The following is a 21,372-nucleotide window of genomic DNA, read 5'->3' as shown; positions in this document are numbered from 1 at the left end:
TTATTTGACCTCCAACAGGTTGACTTTGTGAATCAGTTTCAAAACCCATGAGTAAAAAGAAATATTTGCAGGTGGGAGTTAAGACGGATGACAATATTGTTTGGTTTGTAAATGTTGTTTGGCTCCTGTTTCCCTTTTCTTATGTGAAAGATGCTTCAGTATAGCTACCCAAAAAAATACTAGATCATCCAGCTGGGCTAATGATCTTATGAGAGAAGATATGTCATTACAGTCAGGATAATTTAAAATGGAAGGTTTTTACCATCTTACCGTCAAAAATCTGAATACAATGAATAAAACACAACAAATAAAAATAGTAGACCATAAAAGATAACAACCCTAAATCATTACAACTTATGGAAATGTTGCAGACAGCCTGGAGTTATTGTCAATTAAAAAGAGAAAAAAGAAACCATTCATTAAACCAGTATAGGACAACATATTGAATAAAAGAAAAGAATTGTAGACGCCAGGAAAACGGTTAAGTTTTAGTTAACGGTTTATCAGTTTAAGTTTTCAGGAGACCAAATGAGAGGTAAAAAAATTTTTTTAAATTAAATTAAATTTAAAAAAAATGATAAAGAAAAAGAAACGGTTTTCGGGAAACACAGACCGGATGTGTTTTACTTTGAAAGGCCCAACTAGAAGTCTTGTACCGTGCGTAGCTCGTGCTTGACCCCGAACATTAGTGTGTCTTTTGAATGAATGAATGACATCATGCGGTCTGCTGTTTGTCTCCATCATCGACATGTCGCCTCCGGACAATAGGTTGATTTAATAATCAGCCGCTAAAGTGCACCCGGTAAGAAGGGCTCGTGAACTCCGCTTCCTGTTTGATCATGATTCAGCGATTGTTACTGTCTGCTAGCTAGCTAGCTAACTAGCGAGCGTTAGCTTCAGCAGCAGCAGCAGCGGCAGCCGGGGCAACGGAGCTAGCGCTACAGTTGGCTAGTGATGCTAAAGATTGTGCCAGGGACGGACCTGTTACGCGCTTATTCACACGGGGAAATAAAGGAGACCTAGAAGAGAGAAAAAAATTCATTTGTTGATTTTAAAGTCGCTGTTCCCCCGCTGACACCAAGGCTTCAATTCCTGGTGTGAAAGTAAACATAATGATTGTAAATCACTGTTGCTGCCACTGTGCCATATTTGTGTGTTGTGCGCGAGCGCATCTCTCTCTCTCTCTCTCTCTCTCTCTTTATATCTGTATCTATCTATAGATAGATAGATACAGATAGATAAATAGATAGATAGATATGTGCGTGTGTGTATATTTTTTAATTTTTTTTTGCACATTTCCTCATGTTTTCCCCCATAGATCAATTAATAAGTGTTAGTAAAGGCTTTTCCACCATGAAAATGACAGTTAAAGTCCCATTTGTGACTGAGTTTCACTCCTGAGCAGCAGCAGGTTGGAGAGTTCGTCGCAAAGTTTTTCTCAAATGCAACTTTTAATGTTTTCTGTATTCAGGTTGTGGTTTTCCACTGCAACCTCATAGACTGTATAAAGGAAGTGGACTGTATTCGTTCTATTGGCCAGCAGGGGGCACCTCCAACTATGGCAATAATCTATCAATAAATGATCCCACATCTCACCTGATATAACGTGTCATTTTGTTGAATATTCTATGAGGGAATTTCTGTTTCAAGTTTTCAATTCTTCAGTGTTTATTTTATGCCGAAGAACAAAATGCATACCTGGTCAGGCTTGTGTTTAAAAAATCCGGACGTTCAGCAGTACGAGTTTTTTATAGAATTATTTTTCAATGAAAAAAATAAAATTGAATTAAGTAGCAAATCTTCACTTTTGTGAAGCTGAAATCAGCTTTTTCTCAGTAAAGTAGTCGTAAAGTAATATTGTATTTTTGGATATGTGTTTCAGCATTAATTGCTTCCTTTTTTCTGTGTGTGTGTGTGTGTGTGTGTGTGTGTGTGTGTGTGTGTGTGTGTGTGTGTGTGTGTGCGCGCGTGAAGTCCAGGTGAAGTGATGCAGCAGAAGTTCTGTTCCAGAGGTTCTGGTTCTTTCCTCTTAGAGAGGAGCAGCCAGGCCTGTGGCGCTGTCACCGACTCCGTCATCTCATGCGACCTCCCGTTCCGCTGCCCCCGCTGCGGCGAGCAGGAGCGTTTCCGCAGCCTGTCTTCACTCCGCGCTCACCTGGAGTACCGCCACTCTTACCGCTCACCGGACGTGATCAGCGGCGGGTTCAGCATCACTGGCAAGCCTCCAGATCCGCTTACGGCAGCGATTCCCTGGCATGACATGAGCCTCCCAACCCGCAGGGGGCAGCAGAGCTCCGGGCGGCCGCCTCATGTCCGCTCGCTCAGCGACAGCAGAGACAGCAGCTTCCTCCACTCCTACAGCTCTGTGAGGAGGCGGACCCAGAGTGTCGGCGTGGGGACGCAGGCTGAGGAAGACGAGGAGTATGGAACAGGGGATGAAGACGTGGGAGATGAGGACGAAGAGGATGAGGACGAAGAGAGAGACTCTGGTAGAAATGAGGAAGAAATGTCCTGTAAAATGTCAGAGGCCCCCCAACATCACCTCAACCACCGTCACCTTCCTTTCCCTCCTTCAGCTCCACTTGAACCTGCCCCAGACCTAAACCTGAACCCAAACCTGGACCTGGAGCTGCACCCGGACTTGGGCGGTGCGTTCGTGGTCCTTTACTTGTTTCTGTAGGAGTCGCCGTAGTGTCAGATTGAGTGATGACGGTTTTAATCATGAATATTAGAAAGAATCTGATTTGGAGCAGATTATTTTGTTTTTACTCAAGTTAAAGTTTCTTTTTGATGTCCAAATGAAGCAGTTCAGATCATCTGGATTAACTAATCTGCCTCTTTAGTGTTGTTACTAGATCTGTGAGTTGTCAGCACTGGTGGACGTCAGGGTGCTCTGAACGTTGTCATCGATTCCTGAATGAGTGAACAGGTGAATGTCCGCTCCAGGTTACAGCTGCAGCATCTCTCCTCCGCCGCTGTCGGTGGAGCAGAGCTTGTACTCCGGCCTGGAGACGGCAGCAGCCTCAGCCGCGGTGCGCCGCAGACTGGCCAGCATCCTGCGGGCTGCAGACAGTACCATGCAGCGCCGGCTGGCCCAGGTGAGCACGGAGCTGGTTCAGACCGACACGGAGCTCCTCTGCGAGCGTGCTCACTCGCAGCACCTGGCCCAGGAGAGGCAGGAAGTTGCCGAGAGGGAAAGATCGCTCAGCAGGCAGGTGGACATGGCCGTCATGGTGATCGCTGCGCTGAGGGAACAGCTCAATGCTTCAGAGAACGAGCTGGAGCGACGAGAGAGGTAAATGATGGGAAGCTGTGAGCGAGTTTGAAGGATTTCAATGCTGGAGAGTTGCTGCTCGCCGCCTCTCTGCAGTTGATCTGAAGACTGATGAGGATTTGCCCCCAAAATAGATTCCCCGTTAGCTTCGTTGGCTCGAAGTCTGGCGGAGGAAATTATTGAAGAATGCAGAACCTCCTTGACTTCATCTCATTGTGTTCACACAAGAGAGAAAACAGTCACAGTTGGTAATTAATACTGGAGCATTTGTCATCTGAAGAGCCAGGAATCTCCCACTGGAGTTGGTAGAGAGCCAAGATGGAAGTGATCATGGCTGCAAAATTCAGACACTTAGTAGTTGAGTGTGTAGCTCTGTTGTTTGGATTAAAAAGTCACTGCAGGTTTAAATGTGTTGTTGTTGTTGTTGTTGTTGTTTCTCAGGGAAGTGATAACCATCCAGAAGTTTCTGGAAGCTGCAGTCCGGCAGGAGACGTGTGGCAAAGTTCGGATCCAGTGCTTCATCGAGAACCTGCTGAGACGCATCGCTCTGGCGGAGAGACTGGTGGAGTATTACCAAGTCAACGGCAGCCCGCCACAGTGCAACCACTTCAAGGTATCACGCCGCCAGTCCGTCATCAGCACAAGCCCTTGCTGATTGGAGCTGAAATTACAATCTGCGAGGGATTTAGTGAAAATCTGACCTTTGACCTTTTCTGTCTCCTCAGCAGCACCAGCAGCCGACTGATAATGGACCTCACAGAATTACTAAAAGCAGGTGAGCGTCTCCTCATTGGCCCGTTGAGTTTTATGCAGTTTCTTCGTGTGATAAGCAGCTGTGTAATATATCATGAGTGTGTGTTCTGTAGCACCACCTGGTGGACGTAGGAAGTGATCTTTACATTTTGGATGACCCTGAAGGCAACTGTTGGTTTCCCTCAGGGAGGGGCGGAGTTAGAGGTGGCATTCTCCAGGGCTCGTTTCCACTGGCTCACTTCAGCTCGCGTGGGGTGGGGTGGGGTTGGTTTGGCCCTGTTTCCACTGACCCCAACACGGGACTAACCATTACCATTTTGGTCGCTGCTCCGCTGGGGTTCCAAACGAGCCGAGTGAGGACTAGAATGTGACAAACACATATCGGGGCGCTGATTGGGTAACTTGCCCTCTTACATCGTCTACTTCGTATCATCTTGGCCTCGGCAGGATCCTGGTCGATGGCTTGGTGAAGTCTTTTATTCTTTTCTTGGGTGTTCTGTTTCGCCGCTTGAAACCTTGCCTGTCAGTCGTCCTTCACTTTTAGTTTAAGCAAAAACCACTGACCGAGCAACAGGACAATGCTGCCTCCATGTCCTCCATTGTTGTTGTTGTGTCGCACACAAATTACGCCAGGGAACTCTCGGCCAGGGACCTCTCGGCCAGGGACTCCACCCACGCTGACGTGGTACCCAGTGCTTGTGGAAATGCACCTGCACTGAGCTGTACCAACCCAACCTGAGCCGAAGTGAGCCAGCGGAAACACACCCTTAGACATTTGACAATCTAGTGGCCGTTTGAGGAACTGCAGCTTTAGAGTCTCTAGTCTACAGGAAATCATCAAAATAGGAAGTTCAGTAGACGCTCCTGTGCGCCCCCCCCCATCCTGTGTTCGTGTGATGTTTCCAGGTCAGCAGGAGGCCAGCTGTCCTCGTCTGGTCTCCACGAAAACAGAACTCACTCCTGCTCCCAGTCCAGCAGCCGTCCCCCGTTCTCCAAGCTGGCCGGAGAGCGAGACAGGGAGAGGGAACATCAGGAGCGGCTGGCCCAGTCGTCCAGGCTGTTCTGCCGACCTGAACACAGAGATGACATCTGGAACCACCAGCGGCGCCGGTCAGCAGGGTACGAAGCGTAGAAGTGTAGGGCATTGCTGGGGTGGGGGGGGGGGGGGATTTCAGCAGATAGAAGGACTTGAGTGATAATTCAAGTGTGTCAATTTACGGAAAAGAACCTGTCGCGTCAACATCACGTCTCCACGCAGCGTTTAGTCTGAGCTCCTCCATCAGAACAGTTGCTCCTTTAAAACAAGATCCAGCAGATAATAAAGTCCGGACTGATCAGGGTTTTTAGCTGGAAGACAAATAAACAAAGAGAAAAATCTCTAATCTTGCAGGTTGGGAATAGGACGGACTTCAGCTGTGGTTTCTAAAATCTTTCTGTGCTGCAGTGTTATACCACGTCCTGTTATTAATCAGCTGACGCATTTGCCGCCACCGATCTTTAAAAAAAGGAGTTCTCTGAGCTTCTGATCCACACCGAGAACGGCTTGTGACGTGGTTCAAAACCAGAATCGACCTCCCAGAGGGGCTTAAGAGCAAAGTGCGATAACCCGTATTACCGCCTGCTTCCCTTGTGGTCATCTTGGTATTCGTTTGGAGGATTTTCGATCAGCAACTCTGTGCGCCTTTCCTTCTTTTCTGTAGGCTGATACACCGGGATAGAGCGTGGTCAGGTCCTCCTCTGGGTGCTCCTTCATCCAGATGTTGGAGTAGGTTTACTTGAGGATTCAATCTTCTTTAATGGCTCATTTATCAGCACAAATTCTAATATCACAGTACGGAATAATACAACCTTAGTCTGACAGAACACCTCTGATTTCTCTGTATTTTCATGAAAATTCAGGTAAAATGTGCTTTTTTTTTTTTTTTTTTTTAAAGATTCAACCAATGAAATGTTTAGTTCCGTTTCAGAGGAAGGAACCAAGAATTTGAATACGAGAGAAAATCGGATGGAATGAGGTTGAATGTTCCCAGTGATGATGATGACACGTCCTCCCCTCTGGTCCGACCTTAGCATCTCGGCCTGGTTCCCCAAACCCTCCCATCGGTCCGGTTATCTTACCTCTGTCTGTGCTTTCAAAGCTGAGGACTGGAGCTCATGATTCTGCACTGTCACCAGCACCAACGCGGTCGTCGCTGGGCAAAGCTGCCGGCTGTTGTTGTTGGAGGAATCATCCTCCGTACACTTATTCAACCTTTCATCAACCTGGTTTCAAAAACAAAACAAAACAAAGAAAATGTTGTGTGTGCAAATCTCTCCCGCCGTGGTGACCTGACCGAGAGGGCAGCAAAGTTAAACATCAGAGTCCAACTCTGAATTCCAGCCTAGAGCTTCTGTACCTGAGGGACTGGGCCACCACACTCCACCATTTGGAACAAAAAAGACACTAAATTATCTCTCCTGATTGAGGCGTTGAAGACTTTCCCTCCCTCCACCAACAGCTTCCCCTGAGACACTTGGGTTTTTAGCGGCGAGATGCTGCAGTAAGACACCGGCCGCTCAGCGGGGTCCATCTTTGGCCCCGGAGGAGCGTCCTTGGTGACGTCGCTGCTTCCAGCTGCGATTCTTTCCTCGCTGTGTTGTGTTTCGTCCACCTCAGTCTGCTGGCGCTGACAGCCACCACAAGCATTCTGTGACTGAGGTTAGCAAATGACTCCCGGCGCTAACATCTGATGCTAATTGTCATTTGCAAAGATCCGAGTGGATAAATTGAGGTTGCTTGTCAGCGGTGACGTTTCTGTCTCAGATCAACTTTGGCTACTGATGGAGGATTCCTCTCTTAGTGTCTCCGCGTCTGTCGCAGTGCAAATATTTCTTTCAAAGTAGAAGGTCAGTTTCAGTCGGTCTGACCGTCATCAGGTATGGATACCTTGGCAAAGCGTAATAAACTTGAGAGCAACCCAGGGAGGCCGTGGTTGGGAGCCTTCCTCTTCTTTAAGGTTGTATTTCTCTCCAACTGACTTGCGCACAGCTGGTGTGCAGGGATCCTGAATAAAACGCTTTGGTCAGGCACACTTGTTCGTTTCCAACATTGGTAGCATAAGTAGTAACTTTCATAACATCCAAGTGAACGGGGCTTCAAAAGTTCCCTGGCAAAACGTATAGAAATTCATACATAGAATCCAAAGCTTGCAAATCCAAGGGCAGGACTGAGGGATGGAACACGGCTGTGGCAGCGAGGTGTCGCTCCGATCAGGACCTGCCAGGAGAGACGAGGCTCTCAGTAGACATCTTACACACGAGACTCCGTACAACAACAAGCAAAACTTCCAGATTGCCCAATAAATCCATGATCTGATTTGCTGTCAGATATTATGCTAGTTTTGAAGCACAGACAGGAGTGAGATGACATCAGACCTGAGTCATACACACGTTGCGTAGAGTTGAAGCTCCAGATGGCGACCGCATCAGGACCAGTTCTGTCTGATGATGGTACAGAGAGAACCAAGTGGGAGTCGAGTTCTTCTGGTGCTGGTTCCAGTCAGCTGCTAAACACAGGATTCACCCAGAGGTGGAAACCAGGACATTTAACAGCTTTGTGTTGCAGGATAGTCCAAAGATCACGCAACCAAGAATATTAACAGTTAATTTGTTGGCACAAATTTCTTCTTTGTGTCAAAGTTTCTTCATGTCATCAAATTGTTTTTTTGTTTGTTTTTTTTTAGCCCTGGAGCTCCGTTATCATCCAAATGTGACTTAAGCGGCGACTAAAAGTCATCCCAGTGTGTGGCTTTTTTCACCTCTGAGAGTTTTTTTAATTCATTCGTAGAAACAGTTGTATTTTTTGGAGCTAACAGATTTCTTGGAGGAAGTATGGCTGTATAAAGGTACATTTTTAGGTATTTGAGGTGGAAATGTTGAGAAATAACATTATTTGTCTTTTGATGGCGCTCTGCAGCTTAGAGGCAACATGCAGCGTGTGTTCTGGCGTGTTTTCGTGATCGCGGGCCCTGGAAGGCGTGTCTGTGCGGGTGCGGTCTGGCTCAGGTCTGGAGGACGCTACACATATAACGAATGTACTCTTGAGTTAATGTTTAGCTCAGACTAACAAGATGCAGTGTTTTAGGACTTGACTTTTGTCTCGTCGTTCAGGCTTAAAAAAAACGCACTCATTCACACAGAAAACGGGTGGAGATTCTCCGATCACAAATGAATGACGTCGTTGTCAACGCTTTCATCCAAAGTGACTTACAGTGCCGTGAATGCGTCGATACATTTGCAGTAAACCGATCAACTCATCCTCGCCTGTTGGGTGGAACCCTTCGGTGCCACGTCATCTTTGCTCTCATCCAATGATAAGAATGTAAATGTGAAGACGGTATTTGGTGTAACATGTATCTTTGCTGTCGTCGATGGTGTTGATAGGTATTTTGTATACTATTATGTGTTGTCAAGTGGAGGTAGCAGTAGCATCACTTCAACTTGGCAGACGTTCATCACCGGGGTGTCTGCAGCTCCTGGAAAGATCTTTAAATTTACTAAATCACAATGTGTGAATGTTTATTTATATATTTATATACACGTGTGTGTGTGTGTGTGTATATATATATATATATGTATGTATATATACGTATATATATATATATACATACATACGTATATATATACGTATATATATATACATACATACGTATATATATACGTATATATATACATACGTATATACATATATATATATATACGTATATATATATATATATATATATATATATATATATATATATATACACACGTTGCATTTCTTTGTGAATGTGCTGAGATATTTTTTGTGATGCCGAGAAACGGTTATTTTTCGTTCGTTCGTTGTATCTCAACGATGAAAGGAGTCCGATTTCTCGTCTCTGTCGGCGGGAGAAGGTGTGGAGCAGTGACTGGAGCCTGCAGGCACCCTTTTTAAAGACTCTACCAGCAATCGTCTCAATAAGGATTCACATTTAGCGGAAGTTGACTTCTTCTTCCAGCCAAGTGTGAGATGGACTCTTGAATTTTCCTGTCTTCATGCTCTGAAGTGCTTTTATGGAAGAATGGCGGTCACCTCTCAGTTTTAGTTGGCCAGATAAGAAACAGCGGGCAGGTTGCTCCCCCACTGCTTCAGCCACCTAGACAGCTGATTGGATGAATCTGGACCAATCACGCGAGAGCTCATGTTTCAGTTCGCAGGCTCTGGTCTTTTCATTGCTGCTGCTTTCAAGTCAAAAAGTCTATTTCTTTGCTCCAAAGCAACCGACAGAACCAACATATATACTATTAAAACTTGTTTTATACTTTTGATAGTAACTAAACAATTTGATATAATAACTGGAGGACACTTTTGGAGAGCGCCGACCTCCGCCAAGGGGATACGACATCATCAGATCCAGAATTTCAGATCCGTTCCAGTATCTAATCGAGTGGCCCTCAGTCTGAGGTCCGTCATTCTCCCAAGTTTCATCAAAATCCATCCTCAACTTCTCCTGTTGACAAACCAACAGTGGCGGTCACATGACCTCCTTGAACCCCGATAAAGGGATGGTTCTCAATCAAGCACTCTTTCTTTGTGAGTGACTTTCCTCTGCAAATATTTCTTCCTGTCTTATTTCGTTTTGAACAGACACCATGCAGACATGTAATTAGTGTTGATAAGCACTTATAACTTGACTTAAAAAGTCTCACGTTTGTTCAAGACTGCAGAAATTACAACCGGTCAACAGCGCAAATTGCAGCGTCAGTGCAAAACCTGATGTGAAAACGGCGACTACGTCCCGGGAACCCGTCAGAGCTCAAACGTGGATGACGTCAGCATCCGCTCACAGAGTTTCTTACCAGCAGACAAAAACAGGCTCCTGAACTCGCGTCCAGAGCACCGGCCATACCGTCTGTGCTCGCGTCAAGCTGTAATGTGTCAGTCATTCTGCTGACATCATCTGTGACGTGTTCATAAAAGTAATCGCTACGTCCTGGCGGAGGCCTGGAACACTCTTCAGGATCCACATCACTTCTACAAGTCCAAGACCCGTTCCTCCTTTTATGATGTCGACCGCGTCCAATCCAAACCACGCGCCCTGCTAACGGACAGACACTCGTGACCTCGTTGGCGGAGGTCACGAGCCAGGCTCAGTCGGAGGTTTATCTCTTGTAAATGCTTAAAAAAATCACGTAAAACCTTTAAAAATCTGCCAAATTAACATTTGGAGGATTTCATATAAACAGCAGTATATTTCCTGAATAGTGTGTGTGTGTGTGTGTGTGTGTGTGTGTGCGCGTGTGTGTGTGCGCGCGCGTGTGTGTGTGCGCGCGTGCGTATCACTGGAAGGTGGCAGATGATGTAGAAGGCAGCCCTACTACTACTACTACTACTACTACTACTACTATTACTACTACTACTACTACATATGTAGCTATCGTGTTACTGTGAAAGCATGCTTCATATGTAGCAAAAAAGGAGCAAAGTACTTGTAAAATACTGTTATCTTGTACTACTGTGTGTACTTTTGTAGCAGAGTGAGGTCTATTTTACTGGTATTTGATGGAACGTTGCACTAAACCAGCAGGGAGCACTTAGCTTGAAGCTGGTGGGTTTCCTACGAAGAGAGTGTTGGATACTGGACAATCAACAAGGTTCACGCACAAGTCCGGGAAAGCCTGGTAGCTACTTTTTATTACTTCTGTGTTTTGAGATGTGACGGGACAAAGTGCAAGAGCTCCGAAACCGAGAGGGAAAAGGCTTGAAACATGAGGAAAATAGTCAGTTGTAACCGAACAAGTATTATCACTGGAGTAAATGTTAGTTTGAAATGACAGTATTACCGTGCGTCGGTAGAAATACACTTAGTTTTTCTGTTGTGTAAAAGAGTTTCTGCGGCCAAGTTTAGTATCCTTCAGTTCCTCGCGTTTGTCTGTAGGATTCCGTTTGCAGAAGTTATCTCTAGTTTTGTGCCTTCACTCAACAACTCCGTAGTCTGTATAACACTGTGCAAAATGCAATACTGTGACGAACTGGAATACTTTTTTCTGTTGAAACGTGTCGTTCCGTGTTATAACCATGAATGATTAAAGTACAAACATGTCACCAGAGTTGTTGCAAGAGTGTGTTTTTGTGTGTCGTGAGTTTTATTGCCAAAGCCTCCTTAATCCCTCATCCATGGCTGATCCCCGCGCGTTCTGAGGGCGCGACACGAGGACATGAGAACAACACGGCATGATTGCTGGAAGTGTCCAGCACCTGTGGGCAGGATGAGGAATCTCTTTAGTCGGGTTTTTGATTTCGTGTCATTGCTGAGGTTCAGTTTACAGTTTGTAGTTTGTGATGTCCATGAGCCTCAACTGTCTGCTCTGCTTCCTCCGAGGTGCATTCCTGTTTGTTGGTAAAGGGACGATCACAAACAGCACCCAGCGACTGAAGCCAATGCAGTAACTGTCCTTCGATCGGCCTTTAAAATACATAAAAACAGCATAAACACTGATGTAGTAAATGAACAACACAGATACACACTAACTTATGCCGACAGAGTAAACACTTAATAATACAAGAATGGAACTTTGAAGAAATACGGAAGTACCTGAGGCAATGAATACCTTGATTTTTGATTTTTTTTTCTTTTTTTTATCGCAGTACTCCTGAAGTGCCACCAAGTGTCACTGTTGTCACATAAGTACACTCCCAGGACAGGAGCTGGTCGCTGAGCCACGGCTTCTCCAACGTTCCACAGATTTCTAGAAAAAAAAAGACGACAACAAAAGTTCCCAAAGCGCGCGCGGTTAGCATTCGGTTGGCATTTTCTTTAACCTAATTATTGAGAATTGCTGAGAATTTGCAGCTCATTTCAATGGAAACTTGGCTAAAGCACCAAAGTAGAGGAGGAAATGGGAGTCGGCAGAGACCCACGGCTCCCTTCTCGAAAGAATTACGTCAGGACCCCGTGGTGTGTTAATCAGTGCACAGTTGTGCGTGAAAACAAGGAAGCGATAACCATGGCAACAGAGTGTCTCCTTGGACCCTGCTGAAGTGGTACCGCTGTCATGATTTCAGTTGTGATGCGCATCCAGAGCTCCTCACTTGCTGTCCTCTTACATCCAGCTGAGGACCTTCTCATCTCCCTCCATCTGTTTCCTGTCCGTGTATCCTCTCTGGTAAAGAAGTCCCTGAAATCACTGGAAGTTTGGACCAGATCGAGTTCGTCTGTCCCCCTGGAGGCGTCTCTCAGAGTTGATGTCACTGACATTGCTTGGTTGCGTCACCGTAAAACGGGGATTTCACTGAAATCTCAGTGGAGCAGCCAGAGAATTACAGTCGTGGTGCTGCCGTGGGCCGGAGGAGAATCGTCCTTCTGTGCTGCTGGATCGCTTGTTTCTCCAGCGGAGAATTGACTGCTGTCAATCAAACAGAATTGTCACGGTTTCCTCGAATTGTATCGCAAATTATTCAGAAAGTCGTGAAAAGAACCCGTGACAGATGTTTTCCTCCACTTCTGCTGCTCAGAGTTGACTGGAGAGATGCCGATGCGGAGGCACTGGGATGAACGGAGGAAGTTTACGATCAGAACCCTGACCAGATGCGAGTGAAACGCTTCTCACAGGCACATCAGTCACGACTGTCAGAGCACAATCTCGGCATGTTCGCATCATTTAGTCATGTCAGTTAAACATTCCCAAGATCCAGACTAATTCATAAAGGCGGATTTTATCTGCCACGATGGATTCACGTTCCCTCAGGAGGGCAAAAATCACACTCTGGGAGTCTTTTTTTGGGGGGGGGGGGGCGTTTAATGTAAGTTTTTTCTAACACAGTACTACAAAATGTACATTAACTATATAGAAAACACATCTGCAGACATTCACGCTCCCCTCCGGCTGCCACTCAAACAGCTGTGGAAACAGACACGCCCCTCCGGCTGCCATTCTAACAGCTGTGAAACAGACACGCCCCTCCAGATAGCAAGACAAAAATAAAGCTGTTATGATCAGGTTTTTTTCTGCCTTCTTTTAATATTACAAACTTATTTCCAGCATATTTAGAAAAAAAAAAAACCACAAAACCGGTGAACATTCCTGCGTGCTTGCTGCTGTTTGTGTGTGTTTTCATGACCTAATACAGAAAACCATCTGCTATCAGGGAAAATGGCTGTGAGATTACAGGGAGGGCCCGGCAGAGTGTTGAAGCGGCTCGTTATGTTTGGGCTCCTAACTGAATCACAGCGTGTCAATAAATACTGCGAGCTGGTGTTGATCTTTCATTGAGCGCGTCAACACGATAACACAGAGCTTTGACGTCACGGCGAGGGCTCACACAACGCTCTCAGTCCGCGCGTGAAATCACCACTGACGTCGGACCCGGAATAGGAAAAAAAGAAAATGAAGAAAAAGTGTTTTCTAACGCTGTCACACAGTTGTGTGAGCGTGAGCATCCTACTGATTGAGGCAGCCGCAGTCTGAGGCCGTGTGGGCTGCAGATAACACCCTGGTGTCAGGGGAGACACAAAGCCAGCATGGAAATCAGACAGGAAGTGGTCGTGCGTGAGGGGAAGGGTTGTTAGACTCCCCAAAAAAGTGGAGGAAGCAGTTTTTTTACAGCTTGAAATGAAAGTTCCTCTTTGAGCTTCCCGATTCGTGCTGCTACTACACAGCATTTGACACAAATGGTGTAGAACCAACAAGTTGGTTTGCTCCCGGGATTAAAGGAACGGTTCCCCCAAACATGAGAGCGCAGTCATTGTCTTCTCACCTTCATGTCCGTGGACGGTGTTGCAACAATCGTCTAAACCGCTGAAATCAAAAGAGACCAATTTTAAAAGATAAAAGAATGATCAAATAAAAGCAAGTGTCTGGGAGTCTGGACATGTCCGGCTGTTGAGGGAAGCATCAGTGACGCCATGGTTTTTGTTTTTAGCCTTCACTGTTGGGTGAACTGTCCCTTTAATGAACACAGGGATTCTCCACTCACTGTCCAATCCTGAGCCAGACAGGAAGAAACGGTTCCCTCCGCTGTGCTGCATCAGGGAACTGAGACTCACAGAGACCAGCTGACTGCTAGTTAGCTTAGCACAATGAATGGTAGTGGGTGTGAAGTGTTAGCATACCTCTATCCTGTCACTCTCCATTTTGAGTTCTACTCGTGATTGGGTTGTTTCCACTGAGGTGCAGGACAGAAGAAACGGAGCAAACTAACGACCAGAAACTGCTTGAGGTTCACAAGTTTCCAACACAATTCAACTTGTGCTCCAGAATTTGTTCAGAAGAGACAGCAGGTTGTTGCACTCAGTCAAAAGATAAATGAGGCTTTAAAAGGGCACTTGACACACTCAGATTTTCCACTGTAAAAAACCCAAGCGTGTGATGCCAGAGGCTTCTTAAGAAGGATCCCCAAGGGACACTTGGGCCTCTCAATCCAGTTTCCTGTCTATACCCTCTAGACCAAACCCCCCCTGTCATGCAACACTTTTAGATCCACTCCAGTCGTAGTGTCCAGGGGACAGCGGCACGCAAACCTCACGAGCCTTATTTCGCTGGTGGAGGCAGCTGTGGTCAGTGGCCTGATGACACGAATATATGCAGACATTAAAAGTGCCGCAGAACCTGAAGTTCCGCCACCAAGCAGACAAAGGGTTTGGTGGTTCGCTGCCATATTTGCAGTGACATCAGTTGTGTTTATGCTGGTGAAGTCCAGAGGGATCGTCCAACGATGGGCTGCCGTCGCGGTCCGTTCCAGCCGATCGAACGCTGGTTCGGGGTGCAGACATTCATGCTCCTGCCGAGGACAGTCAAACATCCCTCAGGCCTCAGTCAACAACCTCGTTCATTCTGTGAGAAGGAGGAGCGACACAAGCAAATGATGGTTTCACACACTCCTGGCCTGCTGGCGGTATCCAGGTGGACGTTTCTGTGGTGGTGTGTCTCCTGCTTGTTTATTCAGGGTGTAAATAACTGATTACCCAGCAGCCTTCCGCGCCTCAGCTCCACCCGCAGCCTTTGGCCGTTTTGCGAGTTTCCCCTTCGATGCGTCCTTGTTAACGACTTATAGATTCGTGTTTTTTAATTACAAGAGAACTTTGATGGAAGTCTAATGTCTAATGTTGAAATTGTCACCAGCTCAGATGAGGTTTACCACTTCATCATTTCCAATGTTCAACATTTGTCTGAAGGGTGTTACAACTGTTAGCGTGTGAATTCTTTAATCTCCAACCCCCAAAATCAAAGCACTCGGGCCTCAAATCCAAGTGAACGTATGTGCTGTATTTGAGGGAGTCCCCTCAAGCCCCTCCTGAGATGTCGTGCTTATGTGAGGTGGCAGTGACATTTGAATCTTCCCAGGTCAGCCTTCTATCCAAGTGCAAGTCTGCGGTAAAATTTGACGAAATTCCTTCAAGGCGTGCCAGGGTTGAGAGCGGGACAGAGGGATTCACAGACGACCTGCAAACACAGCAGCACCACAAACTGAGGTTCTCGACAGCAAAACAATTTGTTGTCTGCATCTAAAAACATACAGAGCTTCTGCTGTTTACTAGATATACTCAGCTGTGTGTGTGTGTGTGTGTGTGTGTGTGTGTGTGTGTGTGTGTGTGTGGCCAGCAACAGTCTGTTGCAGCACAATAATTCCTACTGTTTATTTGATTTGGAGGCCGACCCACGCAGGGCTTCCACACTCTGGCTCCTCATCACAGCTAAAAACAGTCCGAGCTCTGGATCACGGCGTCTATTTTCAGCCTGCCTTCGCCTCCTACTAATAAACATAAAAATGATGCAGCGACGTCACCAGCTGGCCGCACAAACGCCGGGGAGTAACGTTATTTTGTCACACGGTGAGTGGGCGGGTGTAAATCTGACTTTACAGGATGAAGGCTGAGGGGAAGTGAGGAGGGGAGCTGTGTGGGAGCGGGCGACATCTCCACGAACAGAGCTGTTTCTGGCTTTCTGATCACAAAGAAGCAGAGCAAATTTAATTTGTGTCGTGGAAAACGCGATCGTGACTTAGTGGGCAGGAGGAAGCACCGCACTCAGAGGAACTCCTCCAAGTAGACGAATCCTAACTTTCAGACTCCTCTTCTGTCTTTGGAAACTCGTGACACCTCCATCTTCAGTCTGACAGTGCCGCCACCGCCCATTTCTGTAGGGGACAGGGATCAGATTTTCTGGAACCAGTACGTGGTGTGGCGTGTTCAGACTCCACGCTGCCTAGCTTTGACTTGGGTCGCCGTGCTCGACCACATCTTGAAGATTTGACATCCTAGCAGTGGGGGGTTCCTGTGACAGGAAATGTAGGTCAGCCACGTCCTGGTATATCTCCCTGATTGAATCCAACTTCAGAAGAAGTTGGCGTTGTTGCTCAACCAGTTCCCTCGTCCCAAAACCACTGGGTTTGAATGTTTTTGGTTTTGTTTTGTTTTTTTGGTGAAATGCCTTATATAACATCTGTAGTTCCCACAAGCTTGAGATATTTTAATACTTTGTTCTACCAGAGAATTCAATGACGTTCGGGGTCTTCAGTGCTCTGTGGGAGTCTCTAACAAGTGCTAAACAAAGGTGACACTGGAGCCATGTCCGTGGTGTCGTTTGGCCCTGGCATAATGTTCGCTCTGCAGCGCTACCCGTTGCTGTTATGCATCGAAAATCATCAAAGTGGAATTTACCTATGATCACGTTCCTGAGCAAGACGTGTCGTTCTCGTAAACTTTGCCCCGAGCTGATTTTCAGCAATGACCCAAAAGCCAGTCGCTACATCCCGTTGGCGTTGGTTCCAGGGAACCCAGGAGCAGTGGCCTCTCCCGCTCTGAGTGGATGTGCTTGAGTGTGTTTGCAGGAGAAAAACATTGAAATGAACTGCCAGAGTCTTCATGATGTAACTGCAAGCACGAACGCAGCAACAAGTGAGTCACGCTCTAATATGTGAGTCACTGTTGATGTTTCTCAACAGTTAAACACCCCCCCCCCCCGTTTTTTCAGCTTTGACCTTTTGACCCCAATGATTTTGATACTATCACCAGGTAGGCAGTAGCTACTGAATAAAGACCAGGCTCCTATTTATGAGCTCATAGTGGACTCATTTTTAGTTTTCATTTGTATTTTCACACATTTTATTTTAAGTAGCTGGCACATTTACTCAATTGTGGAATTTTTCTTTCTCTTTTTTTGTTTTAGGCCTCCACAGAATCGTCGTTCTGTCACAGCAGTGAACGCTGACACTCATTTGGCTCAGAAATGTCAAAGGTATTCACAATAAAAACAGAGACGTGCTTCATTTAAAGTTGTGTTACTGAGACAAATCTTTTATAATGAAGTTCAGGAGAGAAAATGTTGCTTTTTGTTGTCTATTGCACTTTTATGATGCATCGCTAGGAAAAACAGGACAGGCTATCATGATTTATCAGTGTAGTTTCAGATATCATTGTTTTGTTTATTCATTTTGATGTCGATCTGTTTGGCTTGTTTATTAATCACATATTTTTGTCATGTGATGATGGAGTTATTTCATTGAAGGTCATTTCTTAAATCCCGCTGATGTGAAGGACTCCAAGAACGGAAACTCTTACCTAGGCGACAGAGTCGCTATCTGACTACATATCCCATAATGCACCGATGGCGTACTCCAGAACTGGCGGTGTGGACGTGTGTTGCTGATATTCAAAAATGGGGAGCTGAAGTCGCCCAGACTTCGTATTTCCGAATCAAATCAAAATCCACCGTCGGTCTCCTGTTGCCATGTTGTCTTGTGTTTTTATTTATTTATTGGGTTTTTTTTACTCCTTCACACAAAATTTCATACGTTCACAAACCACAAACACGGGGGTAAATGAGCACGTGAGGGGCCGGTTAACTCAGTGTCACAGGTGGGGATAAAGATGGGGCTGAGCTGCCGTGACGGGGTTGGAGGTCTCACTCCGCAGTTATGGCGGCACGCTGGAAACATTCGAGCTTTAAGTCGAGTGGCCGCATTCTTCTCCTTCTCATAATAATACTAATTATTATTATCAGATTTACAGTACGTGATAGAGGTAACAGTTCAAGATACACAGGCCCACTTGAACGTCGGGAGGCACCACAGAAGAACCACCACAGAGTGAGCTCTCTCCCCGACACACAACCTTTGTTGCTAGCTAAAGTGCTACAGATAGCAAGGACCGTGCGGAGACCCAACGTTTCTCGCGTCGGTATGATGCCATGCGATAGCAACATGACCTCCGTCGTCCAGAGAATAGCCCGGCAGGCTTTCCTCACCTTCAAGAGCCCGCCTCGGATCGGCGAGAGGGTCGGTAAATCCTTCACGGAGAACCACAGCAAGCTGAAGAGCCTGATGACAGAAGTGCGGGCGTCGGACCTGAAGCTCGTCCCGCGTCGAGACGACGAGAGCTCGGCCGGTGAGCTTCCTCCGCTCTCCTACCAGCACACCGCGCCCCCGGTCACCTACATGCAAATCTGCGAGACGGACCAGTTCAGCATGGGGGTGTTCCTTCTGAAGAGCGGCGCCCGTATCCCGCTGCACGACCACCCCGGGATGCACGGCATGCTCAAAGTCATGTACGGCAAGGTCAGAATCAGCTGCTTCGACAGACTGGAGAGGTCGGCCCTCGGCCCGGGTCAGACCGGTGCTCTGCGCCGCTCCGTGCTCCGCTCCTCAGCAGAATACACGGAGGAGAGCGAACCGTGCGTCCTCTATCCGGACCGGGACAACCTCCACCAGATCGAAGCCGTGGACGGTCCCACGGCGTTCATGGACATTTTGGCCCCGCCGTACGACCCGGACGACGGCAGAGATTGTCACTATTACAGGGTTCTGAATGAAGGGGAGAGTAAAAACACCGGAGAGGAGGAGGTCTGGCTCATGGAGATCTCACAGCCTCCGGACTTCTGGTGCGGAGGGGAACCGTATCCGGGCCCGGAGGTGTGCCTCTGAACGGCCTCTCTGACCCCGCTGCTCCCACGGTTCACGGACCCTCCAGGGGCTCGAATCTGTTGGACTATCGGTTCTAAGTAAATAACGGGGTCACTCTGAATCCTTATCAGTAGCACGAGAGGCTGCTAGCGGCTGCACAGGCGCAGCTCTGGCCTGTAATTCCGGCCTGTAATTCCGGCCAAGAATGTAACTTGCGTTTGTTCGTGCAGTAGAAGATCCAGCACCGAGGCAGACCTGCCGGCTGCTGTGTGACGTTATCATTCAAGTTCGCATGAACAGACACTGGAGCCTCAGGCACCACAAACCAGACCCCCCACCCCCCCTTTATTTCAGGACCATCGTGAGGAAACACTCATTAAGGAGTCACGTTTTCCAGGTTTCTTGTTTGAATCAACCGTGGTGTTTGGAAGGTGATTCTGTTGAGAGTCAGAATCCCAGGATATCAGTGCTGCTGATTGACGGCTGGAGCACTGACCTTCGCGAGCAGCTTCAAGCAGCTGAGCACAGTCAGATGGGAGTTTTGGAATGAAGTTTGAATGTTTTGATAAAGTTGGGTGGTCATCAGTCAGGGGTCACTCATCGCCAAAATTGTTGATTCAAAAATGTCAAGTGACGGACAGGGCGTGTTTCCATCTTCACTGCATGACCGCCTGCTTTCGTCTGATAGATTTACTTCTCCAGGAACTTCTAATCAGAGGGTGAAAGGGTTAAAAACTGGAAGTACTAGAATTTGAGCTATAAATGAAGTATTCCTAGGTGGAAAATACTAGTTTGAGAGAGAGAGAAAGAGAGAGATGAGAAGAACTGGTAATACATGGAATGAAAGGAGCGGTAAATCTGTAGAAGAATACACGAAAATGTCAAGAGGATTAGATAATCGTATAAGTCAGTACAAACAAATATTGGGATTTCAAATATAAGAATAATAGAGATGGAGACAAACAAGAACAGGGCAGTGAAAAGGGTTGAGAAGTTCTTTTGATTCTTCTTAATTTAATGCTCCAGCACGTGTTTTCATTCTTCTTTGATTGGCCCTCTTAGGATTTTCTGCTTGTACCCTGAAAGAAGTAGAAACTTCATGTTTCACTATTAAAAATGTATATTTATGTCACTCTCATTGTTCTGTAGCACAGGAACTTCACACTCATTTTACAGCAGCAACTCCAGTGCTGGAGACGTTCGTTCTCAGTGGTGGAACACAAGGAACTCTCCAACTCTCTCCCTCTTTTTTTTTTTTTTGCTTTTATCAGCGCCGGTTTTCCCTCTCAAGCTGCAGCGGCATGGGAATCTCTTTCTCTGCCGGACTTCCAAAGGAATCCTGCAAGCTGAATGAGAAGTGGCGTTAGTCAGGAACCAGCAGCTGATTGTCTGCTGCTCAGCTGCACACCCGCCTGTAACGTCGGAGGCGGTTGATTTAAAAACCTCTCTCACGATCTCTTAGAAATGATTCTGGGTTGAAGTAAATCTCATGGTGCGGTCACAGTACAGTCTTTTTATGGAGAAATGTGTCTCTTCACATGCGAAATGTTTATCTGGGACATCTGGGGTTCTTAAAAAGTAGAATATTAAAGAGAGAACCAGCACCAGGGCTGACTCTCCTAACCCAGTCAGTGTCAACAGCACCAGTAGACCCATGAGGAAGATTCCCAGTTCATATTCACTGTGCTGTTTATTTTGCATAAACATGTCGTCTTTATTTATCTCAGATGAAATCTTGGAGAATGCAAACATAAAAGCCCTTCGATGCAGAGATGGAGCCCCGTCCTCAGGAGACGCGGCTTCAGGGACCTGTGAACTGTCTGTTTGGTGCTCTGTCATTAAATAACCAAGGAGCAGAACGTCCTTCCCCGCTGTCCTGTGACCTCGCCGGTCTGTGGAGGCGTGGCCTCAGACGCACCACAGTAAGAAACCTCGGCGAGCAGCAGAACACCTGCGCTGTTTTGCCCTGAAACGCCATGCAAAGCACAGACAGAAGGACTGCTGATGTCTCTCCATCCGTTTGCTCCACAGACACTTGGAGCTGAAACTAACAACCTCACTGGCAGTCGCTGGAAGTTCTGCTTTAAGTTCATCCTGCTTAAAAAAAAGTGGGGAAGAGTCACAAGTTTGTTCAAACTCCCCGCAAATAGCTTTTTAATTGTGATTTGAACAAACTTGACTATTTCACACTTTAAACCAACAGGGGGCAGCACATAACCAAAAAGTTGAGGCGTCATCCTGAGGGTGAAACTCAAGTAACCGTTAATTTGTTCAGCCATTAAATGTTTTAAATTTATAAATAATAATAAAAATGAACTAAAGTACTGATCGCTGTGTTTTAACGCTTGCTTGCATTAAAACAGAAAACAAAACTTCTGTGTGTCCAGTGACGTTGTTGTCTGTCACCACCTGACGTTCAACAGGCCGACACGGAGCCCCCTCACAA

The 21,372-nt window shown here is 46.6% G+C and overlaps 2 protein-coding genes and 2 long non-coding RNA genes across 10 annotated transcripts; 2 read left to right on the top strand and 2 right to left on the bottom strand.

Annotated features, from left to right (window-relative positions):
- Positions 1-643: 643 nt before the first annotated feature.
- znf365 (zinc finger protein 365) lies at positions 644-5,189 on the top strand. 4 transcript variants are annotated; one of them, XM_086181108.1, is made up of 7 exons: positions 644-802; positions 1,975-2,489; positions 2,577-2,648; positions 2,947-3,295; positions 3,716-3,887; positions 4,000-4,049; positions 4,934-5,189. In XM_086181108.1, exons 2-7 carry the CDS (start codon positions 1,988-1,990, stop codon positions 5,157-5,159), a joined length of 1,371 nt encoding a protein of 456 aa, XP_086037234.1. In that variant the 5' UTR covers positions 644-802; positions 1,975-1,987; the 3' UTR covers positions 5,160-5,189. The 4 variants fall into 4 exon arrangements, with proteins under 4 accessions (XP_086037234.1, XP_086037232.1, XP_086037233.1 ...); XM_086181106.1 differs by having other exon boundaries at positions 1,980-2,648; XM_086181107.1 differs by having other exon boundaries at positions 645-802; positions 1,975-2,648; positions 4,003-4,049.
- A 5,563-nt stretch (positions 5,190-10,752) lies between these two features.
- LOC147247153 (uncharacterized) lies at positions 10,753-12,273 on the bottom strand. Of its 3 annotated transcripts, none has more exons than XR_015109402.1 (3): positions 12,120-12,273; positions 11,623-11,776; positions 10,753-11,493 (listed from the first exon to the last, which is right to left on the bottom strand). It is a non-coding gene; the product is annotated as an uncharacterized LOC147247153 (long non-coding RNA). The 3 variants fall into 3 exon arrangements; XR_015109403.1 differs by having other exon boundaries at positions 11,639-11,776; XR_015109404.1 differs by having other exon boundaries at positions 12,135-12,273.
- A 642-nt stretch (positions 12,274-12,915) lies between these two features.
- LOC147247152 (uncharacterized) lies at positions 12,916-16,821 on the bottom strand. Of its 2 annotated transcripts, XR_015109445.1 has the most exons (4): positions 16,687-16,798; positions 15,660-16,300; positions 14,906-15,469; positions 12,916-14,807 (listed from the first exon to the last, which is right to left on the bottom strand). It is a non-coding gene; the product is annotated as an uncharacterized LOC147247152 (long non-coding RNA). The 2 variants fall into 2 exon arrangements; XR_015109444.1 differs by having other exon boundaries at positions 15,660-16,821.
- A 1,085-nt stretch (positions 16,822-17,906) lies between these two features.
- Positions 17,907-21,283, top strand: LOC147247151 (2-aminoethanethiol dioxygenase-like). The gene has a single exon (XM_086181153.1). It carries the CDS (start codon positions 17,943-17,945, stop codon positions 18,945-18,947), a length of 1,005 nt encoding a protein of 334 aa, XP_086037279.1. The 5' UTR covers positions 17,907-17,942; the 3' UTR covers positions 18,948-21,283.
- The last annotated feature ends 89 nt before the right edge of the window (positions 21,284-21,372 follow it).

Source organism: Aulostomus chinensis, chromosome 16 (genome assembly GCF_037954235.1).
Source record: "Aulostomus chinensis isolate RoL2024-O1b breed Wild chromosome 16, RoL_Achi_v1.0, whole genome shotgun sequence".
NCBI lineage: Eukaryota > Metazoa > Chordata > Actinopteri > Syngnathiformes > Aulostomidae > Aulostomus > Aulostomus chinensis.
Note: the sequence above shows the minus strand (reverse complement) of the source record. Positions and strands in the feature narration are given on the sequence as shown.